This window comes from Arachis duranensis, unplaced genomic scaffold (assembly GCF_000817695.3).
Source record: "Arachis duranensis cultivar V14167 unplaced genomic scaffold, aradu.V14167.gnm2.J7QH unplaced_Scaffold_36105, whole genome shotgun sequence".
In the NCBI taxonomy this organism is placed as follows: domain Eukaryota; kingdom Viridiplantae; phylum Streptophyta; class Magnoliopsida; order Fabales; family Fabaceae; genus Arachis; species Arachis duranensis.
The window spans coordinates 38,580-50,029 of NW_026264913.1; the positions used below are offsets into that span (position 1 = coordinate 38,580).

The following is an 11,450-nucleotide window of genomic DNA, read 5'->3' on the forward strand; positions in this document are numbered from 1 at the left end:
TGTCCTGGAACCGTTGGATGTTATGGAATTGTGCCTCAGTAGGGGTAGAGGACTTTTTCCCCCTTGTAATTGAACGAAACATTAAGGTCAAATTTCAAAGATGCTGTACTATAATAAGCTATATGGGCTCCAAGAGTTGAGAGCCACGAAGCGCCCATGACAACATCAGAACCGGCTAAGGGCATAACAAAGACACCGAGGAATAAATGATGTCCCTGTATGCAAATGTCCAAGTTATGAATGAGACCTTCAATAGGTAACCTTTGTCCACTGCCAACCATTGCTTTTAAGTTGGGAACCGGTTCAATTGGCTACTTCAGATAGTGAGCAATTCGAGGCTGAATGAAGTTGTCAGAACTGCCACCATCGAGAAGAATGCGCACGGTGGTGCCTGCAATCGACCCAGAAAAGTAGATAGTACATTTGCCAGAAGTGCCATGATAAGCTTGTAATGACAAATGATGCAAAGTTGGAGAATCATCCGACGGAAGGTGGAACAGGTTCGGCGACAACAGAGGAGGAAACATCGCCATCCGGTTCATCCACCTGCAGAATCATGTATTGGCGATTCGGACATTTGTGCTTCCACGAGAATTTATCGTCGCAAGTAAAGCACAACCCCTTTTCCCGTCGCAGTTGCATTTCTGCTGCCGACAATTTCTTCACTGGTGGCAGAGGCTTAGTTGGAGGAGACGGAAGGAGAGGCGGCAATGCAGATTTAGTTGACGTAAGTGAAGGAGAAGATGAATTGGACGGAGAGGTCCGCATCGATGAGGAAGGCACCCTTGCTTTTTATCGTGCAACCGAACTCTGTAACAGGTAGCGCTCGTCAAATGAACGAGCCAGTGATGCAGCTCGTACCAAGGAAGTAGGAGACTGGGAGATGACATCACGTCGGACCTCAGGTTTAAGACCATCAATAAAGAGGATCAGACCAAGTGCGAGATTGGATCGAGGAATTGCGTATGAAATGAAATGCTGTTTCCTATTTCTTTCGTTTGTGCATCTTTCTCCCATGTCCGGATAAACCAACCGGCAATTTCCGACAAACAAAAGTCTTTCTTCAGTAAAGCGGATCACTATGTTCATGAGAAGGTATGATAAAACAATTTTGTGATTGGATCCGCAATTATTGTTGTTTTGGTAAATCTAATGAAATTAATAATAAAATTAATGGAGAACAAGCATTCCAACGAACAAATGGGAAGAAATGGCCAGAAGATCAAGAGGGCCTTCTCATCGGGCATTTAGCTAGCCCGCTTTCGCTTCCGTACTCAACCGTCTCTCTCCTTAGTCCGATCTAGCCTCTATTGATTGAGAGGGTTGAAGACTCCTTTTCTTTTTTTTTATGCAATTATGAATTCCACGGAACTTTATCGATTCCAACGCAACTTATCCTTTTGGAGCTGACGTAACAAACTACGCGAGCCTCCCGACGAAGCCAACCAAAATCCTATCTGACGTTAGGGACGGTTTATAGATCATAACGTACCCCGTGCAGCTATAGTTGTTGATTCCTCGACCCCCAATCTCCAAGGAATTGGTCTTGGGCCCGGAGCTGTTGCTGAAGGGAATTAACCGCTTCTGCAAGGGCCTGCCTTCGAGCAGCAAGCTGGACCTCCCCTTGCAGAAATGGTTCCAATTGGGCGTTAAGTTCCGCCCGCTGCCTGGCCAGTGCTTGGTCGCGAGCCGAGTCCATGGCTCGGGCTTGCTCCAACCGGCTGTCAAGTGTTCCAAGAACTTCTGCGAGGCGCCGCAGTTCTAATTCGCGACTGTCGGCGGGGGATTCAGTCAAGCGCCGAATCCCCTCTTCCACTCGATCGAGCTCCGCCACAAGGGCGTTAAGCTCGTCCCTTCCGCCAGGCGGCAGATTCAGGTCAAAAGACGGTTGCTTCGAAGTAAGATCCTTGCGTTGACCCTCTCCTGAACCTGGGGGGAGGGGTTGAGAGGAAAAGGGGATCCAAATTTCCCATCAATAAAGTGAGGGCTTTCCTTTTTTTTTTTAGTGCCTTCCCCACCCCTCTTTCCTTACCCTCTCACTCCCCCTTTTTCAAGAAAAAAGCCCCGCTCCCTAAGAAGGGGCCCCTCTCTGATAAGGAAGGAAACGAAAGATTCTCCATTTTATGACAAATCCGGTCCGATGGCTGTTCTCCACCAACCACAAGGATATAGGGACTCTATATCTCATCTTCGGTGCCATTGCTGGAGTGATGGGCACATGCTTCTCAGTATTGATTCGTATGGAATTAGCACGACCCGGCGATCAAATTCTTGGTGGGAATCATCAACTTTATAATGTTTTAATAACGGCTCACGCTTTTTTAATGATCTTTTTTATGGTTATGCCGGCGATGATAGGTGGATCTGGTAATTGGTCTGTTCCGATTCTGATAGGTGCACCTGACATGGCATTTCCACGATTAAATAATATTTCATTCTGGTTGTTGCCACCAAGTCTCTTGCTCCTATTAAGCTCAGCCTTAGTAGAAGTGGGTAGCGGCACTGGGTGGACGGTCTATCCGCCCTTAAGTGGTATTACCAGCCATTCTGGAGGAGCAGTTGATTCAGCAATTTCTAGTCTTCATCTATCTGGTGTTTCATCCATTTTAGGTTCTATAAATTTTATAACAACTATCTCCAACATGCGTGGACCTGGAATGACTATGCATAGATCACCCCTATTTGTGTGGTCCGTTCCAGTAACAGCATTCCCACTCTTATTATCACTTCCGGTACTGGCAGGGGCTATTACAATGTTATTAACCGATCGAAACTTTAATACAACCTTTTCTGATCCCGCAGGAGGGGGGGACCCCATATTATACCAGCATCTCTTTCGGTTCTTCGGTCATCCAGAGGTGTATATTCCCATTCTGCCTGGATCCGGTATCATAAGTCATATCGTTTCGACTTTTTCGGGAAAACCGGTCTTCGGGTATCTAGGCATGGTTTATGCCATGATCAGTATAGGTGTTCTTGGATTTCTTGTTTGGGCTCATCATATGTTTACTGTGGGCTTAGACGTTGATACCCGTGCCTACTTCACCGCAGCTACCATGATCATAGCTGTCCCCACAGGAATCAAAATCTTTAGTTGGATCGCTACCATGTGGGGGGGCTCGATACAATACAAAACACCCATGTTATTTGCTGTAGGGTTCATCTTTTTATTCACCATAGGAGGACTCACTGGAATAGTCCCGGCTAATTCTGGGCTAGACATTGCTCTACATGATACTTATTATGTGGTAGCACATTTCCATTATGTACTTTCTATGGGAGCCGTTTTTGCTTTATTTGCAGGATTTCACTATTGGGTGGGTAAAATCTTTGGTCGGACATACCCTGAAACTTTAGGTCAAATCCATTTTTGGATCACTTTTTTCGGGGTGAATCTGACCCTCTTTCCCATGCATTTCTTAGGGCTTTCGGGTATGCCACGTCGCATTCCAGATTATCCAGATGCTTACGCTGGATGGAATGCCCTTAGTAGTTTTGGCTCTTATATATCCGTAGTTGGGATTCGTCGTTTCTTCGTGGTCGTAACAATCACTTCAAGCAGTGGAAATAACATAACAAAGGCGAACATTCCTTGGGCTGTTGAACAAAATTCAACCACACTGGAATGGCTGGTACAAAGTCCTCCAGCTTTTCATACTTTTGGAGAACTTCCAGCTATCAAGGAGACGAAAAGCTATGTGAAGTAAAAGAAGAAAAGGTCGCCGACTGCTACTAAGAACCTAACAGAACTTTTCCAAATTTGGGTTCCAACGAAGAAGAGTTGAGGACCAACTTCGACCTAATTTTAGAGTTAAGAAAGCAAGCTCAGTTCAGAATGGCTACTTACCAACAGAGGATAGCGAGGTACTACAAGGCCGGAGTGCCATTTTGAAATTGGATCGAGCTGAGCCGGAGCAGCTCCTACTGACTATGACTGGACAGCAGTGGACTCTTTCTCAAGACCCTGCCACCCATCTTTGATTTGAGGAAGCAACCATCACTGAAGCAATGGATTTTGTAGCCAGCTCAACTCCATTTAACAGGTTAGTAGCGAAGGGTAAGGCTTCATTCCCGAGTGGACGAGAAGAAGGAGCAACCCCTATTAAGTTAAGGGAAGAGAAGAAAGGCTATTTTACTAGACTAGCTACCGAGCTGACTCAAGGAAGCCGGAAAGAAAGGGCTTCAAGAGCAACAGAAACTCGAGCTGAGGAATACGGAAGAGAGGCGGATTCAACTCAATCTTAGCCTAAGTTAAGTTCAGAGAAGAGAATCAAAGGTCAACGGCCAATGGAGGATTTCTCCCTCCCCCGGATTCATCTTAAACCGACCGATATGCCGAGATGACATCCAGCACGAGAGCAAGAAAAGGAAATGGTCTCCGTGCAGCTTCAAGTCACGCCACTCTCACCAAGATAGAATCATGGTCACATCTTTTGTATATCTAAACTTTTTAGAAGCGGAATGCCAATCGACACTGTAATGGTAGCCATCGGGATTGAGTTCAGCTGCTTTTGACGATACTGACGAATGAGTAAACGGAAGAATGAATCAGATGAGCTCCAGTCTGGACTCTCATTGGTCAAACAGGCGCAACGAGCCAAGATATAATAAAAGGGCACCGGAAGAGCAAGAAAAAGAGCTGTATGATAATAGTCCTTATCCTACCCACCCAATTTATTTAGTTTATGGGAGTAGCAAGAACAGCTCAATTTAAAAGCCGCGTACCAAAGAGCTCGATCAGCTATTCCATTTTGAAGTCCGGTTGACGCCACTCGATAGGAAGAAAAGAGCAGAAAGGTTTTTCGAAGGCTTCAAGCCCTGTTTCAGCTGAGAGCATTGATTCCCCTGGCACCTCTCTTCCACAGCTTGGCACGTTTCAAGAAGGTGCCTACACTAAAGTGTACAAAGTGGCATAAAGTGATTCTTTTCGGGTTCGGTCAGGAGGGACAAAAGATAGATGCTTTCTATCAGTCAAAAGCGGATACCGCCCCCCCCTCATGCTCCCACGGTCCGCTTACCGAGGAATAGAAAGGGAGGCTTAAGGTAAGGTAAGGGGCCAGAGCAAGTTGGGTTGGGGTATAGAGCCGTAAGCGCGGTGGGGGGGTGACAGAGGACGCGCTCGTACGGTTCAAAGAAGGTTATGATCCATTCGTTGATTGTTGGGAACTTTAACTCCTCTATATTCGAAATATGCCTTTCTAGGAGCATTACGATCTGCAGCTCAAATGGTCTCTTATGAAGTCTCTATTGGTCTTATTCTTATTGTGCGCCTTGTGAGCGCGTTTGGATCCGCGAAGGCAATCGCTCGGATGTTCCCCTAACCCAACCCGGGAACGGACCGGAGGGAACCGCAGCATGGGGAATGTCCGCGTCTCGTCGCAAGGCTCATTTTTCGTTTTTGGTCATAGGACGGGCGGATTTATCTGATCAAGGGCCGGGGCACAAGGGTCCTGGTACTATCCAGGTGCGAAGAACCCCGGAGGTGACTGCAATGAGCAGAATTCTCACTCACCGGCCTAAACGACGAGCAAACACTCGAACGTGAGAGCAAGGGATCACCCAACGAATGGACGAGCTCCAAGGGGGGAGGAAAGAGGAAGGCAAGAACCATGCTTTCAGAGAAGTGGCGGTCCGAATCTTATCTGAACTGCGAGAATAACTGACTAAGCCATGCCATAAGGGTCATTCTCCAAACGGGACGGGGTCAAGCCTATTTGTTTTTTAGTGGGTTGGGTGACAGATCGGCCATAGGAGTGCTCCGGGATTTAACCCAGGGCAACCAATGTCGAGCATACGACGATGCCGCCCGTTTTCATTTCGTGGAAGTCCCCGGCAGAGGAAAGGGCTGTAGGTGATGGCGCGTTCTGCTTCTTATCTAGAGAGGGGCGCTTAAATCGTTCCTATTGGGTCGTGCGTGGCAGCTGGTATAGATGAATAAAGGCGGGCTGAACGGGACCTATTCTCTTAATAGGCGGCAAAGCTGAATAGGAAAGGGACTGATGAGTGCCTTTTTTTAGCCTTTCAAAAAAGGGCTCTCATGTGAAGCTAACATGGCTGGCTACATACAAGTATAGCCAAGTCAAGATGAGACGTGACGGCCTATATTCCCACCAACAGAGGCCGCAGCGGGACTATCATAGGAAAGCCCGCCCCCGCTAGCTAACATAGAAAGAGATTCCCGGATAGCAAAAGTCTCTATGTGAATCTCTTCCCGACCAGGCCAGGCCGAATCGGGCCACCACTTTGGATGGGAATGGCTCAGCCCATATGATATGCATCATTTGATGAAAGCACTCCAGTCGCTTCCTCGAAGTGGCTTGTCAACCACGCTTCCCCCCCTAAAAACAATGCTCCTCACCAACCTTAACGGCCTTGGGTTGGGGCAAGACAACAATGAGTAGTTTGCTCCAGGATTCTACCCCCTCGAATTTCTTACCTGTTCTACCATGAACTAATTGAGCTGTGTTCTGAGTATATACAACAAAGAGGAATTTGGTCCAATTTATAGAAACTGCTCACACCTCAGAAGATCACAATTTTTATCTGAAAATGTCTCCATGAAAAAATTCCAGTCTTGCAACTCATCCACCATAGGTTTCCCAACACGCCTCCTACATGCCCATTATGCCAGGAAGAAAACGAAATAATAAACCATTGTCTGTTCCAGTGTGAAAATGCGAAATTGATATGGCAAAAGGCAGAAATGGATGCATATGTACCTGGATTTAGGATAATCAACTTCTTTGATTGGTGGAGTTCAATAGTGAGTCTTCTAGAATGCCAACCAAATGGAGGCAGTAGGCTTCTTCTCATAGCGATTCTGATATGGAGTATCTGGAAGGACCGAAATTAAAGAGTGTTTGAACAACGAGCTACTCCACCGGAAGTGATTGCCACCAACGCTGCCAAATAACACCAAGAAATCCTTGCTCGTTTGCTGCGTCCTCAACGCTAGCTCCGTGTTTGTTATACTTTTCCATTTTTTCTTAGTTTACTTAATTATTTTATCTCACCTTTTGTCCGCTTATGTCCTTCACTTTGGACAATATTTATTTTTTTCCCTGATGAATAAAATAAATTGAATGTCTTTTTGAAAAAAAATAAAAACTCTCTCATTAATAAGACAATATAGCCATTTTGAAATTGGATCGAGCTGAGCCGGAGCAGCTCCTACTGACTATGACTGGACAGCAGTGGACTCTTTCTCAAGACCCTGCCACCCATCTTTGATTTGAGGAAGCAACCATCACTGAAGCAATGGATTTTGTAGCCAGCTCAACTCCATTTAACAGGTTAGTAGCGAAGGGTAAGGCTTCATTCCCGAGTGGACGAGAAGAAGGAGCAACCCCTATTAAGTTAAGGGAAGAGAAGAAAGGCTATTTTACTAGACTAGCTACCGAGCTGACTCAAGGAAGCCGGAAAGAAAGGGCTTCAAGAGCAACAGAAACTCGAGCTGAGGAATACGGAAGAGAGGCGGATTCAACTCAATCTTAGCCTAAGTTAAGTTCAGAGAAGAGAATCAAAGGTCAACGGCCAATGGAGGATTTCTCCCTCCCCCGGATTCATCTTAAACCGACCGATATGCCGAGATGACATCCAGCACGAGAGCAAGAAAAGGAAATGGTCTCCGTGCAGCTTCAAGTCACGCCACTCTCACCAAGATAGAATCATGGTCACATCTTTTGTATATCTAAACTTTTTAGAAGCGGAATGCCAATCGACACTGTAATGGTAGCCATCGGGATTGAGTTCAGCTGCTTTTGACGATACTGACGAATGAGTAAACGGAAGAATGAATCAGATGAGCTCCAGTCTGGACTCTCATTGGTCAAACAGGCGCAACGAGCCAAGATATAATAAAAGGGCACCGGAAGAGCAAGAAAAAGAGCTGTATGATAATAGTCCTTATCCTACCCACCCAATTTATTTAGTTTATGGGAGTAGCAAGAACAGCTCAATTTAAAAGCCGCGTACCAAAGAGCTCGATCAGCTATTCCATTTTGAAGTCCGGTTGACGCCACTCGATAGGAAGAAAAGAGCAGAAAGGTTTTTCGAAGGCTTCAAGCCCTGTTTCAGCTGAGAGCATTGATTCCCCTGGCACCTCTCTTCCACAGCTTGGCACGTTTCAAGAAGGTGCCTACACTAAAGTGTACAAAGTGGCATAAAGTGATTCTTTTCGGGTTCGGTCAGGAGGGACAAAAGATAGATGCTTTCTATCAGTCAAAAGCGGATACCGCCCCCCCCTCATGCTCCCACGGTCCGCTTACCGAGGAATAGAAAGGGAGGCTTAAGGTAAGGTAAGGGGCCAGAGCAAGTTGGGTTGGGGTATAGAGCCGTAAGCGCGGTGGGGGGGTGACAGAGGACGCGCTCGTACGGTTCAAAGAAGGTTATGATCCATTCGTTGATTGTTGGGAACTTTAACTCCTCTATATTCGAAATATGCCTTTCTAGGAGCATTACGATCTGCAGCTCAAATGGTCTCTTATGAAGTCTCTATTGGTCTTATTCTTATTGTGCGCCTTGTGAGCGCGTTTGGATCCGCGAAGGCAATCGCTCGGATGTTCCCCTAACCCAACCCGGGAACGGACCGGAGGGAACCGCAGCATGGGGAATGTCCGCGTCTCGTCGCAAGGCTCATTTTTCGTTTTTGGTCATAGGACGGGCGGATTTATCTGATCAAGGGCCGGGGCACAAGGGTCCTGGTACTATCCAGGTGCGAAGAACCCCGGAGGTGACTGCAATGAGCAGAATTCTCACTCACCGGCCTAAACGACGAGCAAACACTCGAACGTGAGAGCAAGGGATCACCCAACGAATGGACGAGCTCCAAGGGGGGAGGAAAGAGGAAGGCAAGAACCATGCTTTCAGAGAAGTGGCGGTCCGAATCTTATCTGAACTGCGAGAATAACTGACTAAGCCATGCCATAAGGGTCATTCTCCAAACGGGACGGGGTCAAGCCTATTTGTTTTTTAGTGGGTTGGGTGACAGATCGGCCATAGGAGTGCTCCGGGATTTAACCCAGGGCAACCAATGTCGAGCATACGACGATGCCGCCCGTTTTCATTTCGTGGAAGTCCCCGGCAGAGGAAAGGGCTGTAGGTGATGGCGCGTTCTGCTTCTTATCTAGAGAGGGGCGCTTAAATCGTTCCTATTGGGTCGTGCGTGGCAGCTGGTATAGATGAATAAAGGCGGGCTGAACGGGACCTATTCTCTTAATAGGCGGCAAAGCTGAATAGGAAAGGGACTGATGAGTGCCTTTTTTTAGCCTTTCAAAAAAGGGCTCTCATGTGAAGCTAACATGGCTGGCTACATACAAGTATAGCCAAGTCAAGATGAGACGTGACGGCCTATATTCCCACCAACAGAGGCCGCAGCGGGACTATCATAGGAAAGCCCGCCCCCGCTAGCTAACATAGAAAGAGATTCCCGGATAGCAAAAGTCTCTATGTGAATCTCTTCCCGACCAGGCCAGGCCGAATCGGGCCACCACTTTGGATGGGAATGGCTCAGCCCATATGATATGCATCATTTGATGAAAGCACTCCAGTCGCTTCCTCGAAGTGGCTTGTCAACCACGCTTCCCCCCCTAAAAACAATGCTCCTCACCAACCTTAACGGCCTTGGGTTGGGGCAAGACAGCAATGAGTAGTTCGCTCCAGGACTCCACCCCCTCGAGAGCTGGATGCCGGCCGAGATGGAGCTGGGAGCCAACCTATACTTTCCCGGGGCTTGCCTTGCCCCAAAATAGAAAGAAAATGCGGGCGCCGAAAGGGAACCAGCCCAGCCTCCTCAAGAAAGCTTTGCTTGGTAGGCGCTGCCTATTCACTCGGACAATGCTCTAAACACGAAAGTGTGACGCCCCCTTCCCTGGAACCCATGCTGAGTCACAGGCTGCGCCTCGGAAAGCGCGGACGAGCCACATGCAGGGAAACTTGCACGTGTGGTTCTGGCCGGGTACCCCGGTCTACTGTACTAATATGTGTAGGTCCCCGTAATTCGAGTGAGATTGTCATGGCGCAAAAGCAGATATGGTCCGGTATTCCCTTGTTCCCTGTATTGGTTATGTTCTTCATTTCTCGTCTAGCAGAAACAAATCGAGCTCCGTTTGATCTCCCAGAAGCGGAAGCTGAATCAGTTGCTGGCTATAATGTAGAATATGCGCGGGATGCGATCCTTAATAGTCCACTGTTGGCGGAAGCCAATGTCCCGGGGTCCCGGGGACTCATTCTGACTGAAACAAGGGATGGGTCTTTACCAACTTAAAAATCGAAGATTTTAGGTAAGCCAAAAAACGTGAGCGCCCCTACGCGAGCCTTATTGAAAAGGTCCCTTACTATAGAACAAAGCAAGGGATTGAGCTGCGCGAAAGCCTAAACTCCTTACTCTAACATCACCCCTTCCTTTACGTTGTTGGTCGAGCGTCTTCAAACCTTAGCCTATCTTAGAGTAAGGGGCCCTTTCTTGCTCGTTAGCGCTCCTTAGCACAAGCACTAAGTAAGAAACCTACCTTATTGAAAACTCAAGTAAAGCCTTTTTTTTTATATATATATGTATTCTATTAATGCGCTCAAGCATGCGGAGAAAGCAACAAGCGGGATTCTATGTTATTAGTAAAGAGCCTTTCTTGCTTGTTTAGTAAAGTCACGCTTTTCATTTTGATAGGAGTAGGTGCTTGCTGGGGCAGGGCACTCTTTATTCTTCATTCGAAACTAATGTCGGGGGTTTCTGCCTTGTTATCAAAAAGGGGGTTGGGTAAAGCAAACTCCCTCCTTGGACGAGCACGGGGCTTAGTCAAGTAGAACCGGGTTGCGCTGCTTGATGCTCCGATCGAAAACAAATCAGTGGGGCCATGCCGGTACGACTGAATATGCGTTAAAAAGGTCAATCCCTCCCCTACAAAAAAAACCGGGCCGAACTTCTAACAGCCCGCCCGCTTCCATAGAACAATATCGTGGCAACGTAGACCTAAGTGGTCATATATATATATATTGGATCTTTGGGAACCATCACAAGTGCGGCCGGCCTCTATTTAAACGAGAATGCCGTGTCGTCCAGCGGAGCCTAGAAGAAGATGACTCGCGCAGACAGCTGACTCCTTCTTTTCAATAGAAAGGAATAGCCAAACCAACCCAGCTGGCTGGTCAATCTCAGAGATCTTATCGGCCGGCAAACCGGAGACGGACGACCACGGTCCCGACCTTATCAGCACCGGAGGTGTACTAATCAATGAACCCACCCCCGAAACCTACTTTCTTTTCTGACAAAATCAACCAAGCCTAACCGGTCACGACATGTTGTTGATATTGATTGAGTTTGAGGGACTTTCGCTGACTAAATCCATCCACAAACCTAGACCCCGACGACTTTCGTAACCAAAGCGTCAAGACAACAGCCAAAGGTGACCTTTGGATTCTTAAGTAGGGGGCAAAGAGGAGCACGTAGGAATGCC

At 47.3% G+C, this 11,450-nt stretch overlaps 2 protein-coding genes across 4 annotated transcripts in view; both read left to right on the forward strand.

Annotated features, from left to right (window-relative positions):
• Positions 1-1,776: 1,776 nt before the first annotated feature.
• LOC127744478 (cytochrome c oxidase subunit 1) overlaps positions 1,777-11,450 on the forward strand; it is a 29,427-nt gene continuing 19,753 nt past the window's right edge. For 2 of the 3 annotated variants that reach the window (XM_052256606.1, XM_052256605.1), the window contains exon 1: positions 1,777-5,043. In XM_052256606.1, the coding sequence (XP_052112566.1) occupies positions 2,124-3,707 (1,584 nt within the window). In that variant the 5' untranslated portion in view covers positions 1,777-2,123 and the 3' untranslated portion in view covers positions 3,708-5,043. Of the gene's footprint in view, positions 5,044-8,297; positions 8,797-11,450 lie in introns of those variants that run through there. The other variant, XM_052256607.1, reaches the window with a different exon arrangement.
• LOC107472259 (NADH-ubiquinone oxidoreductase chain 1) lies at positions 9,878-10,264 on the forward strand. Its single transcript, XM_052256612.1, has one exon. The coding sequence runs from the start codon at positions 9,878-9,880 to the stop codon at positions 10,262-10,264; it is 387 nt and encodes a 128-aa protein (XP_052112572.1).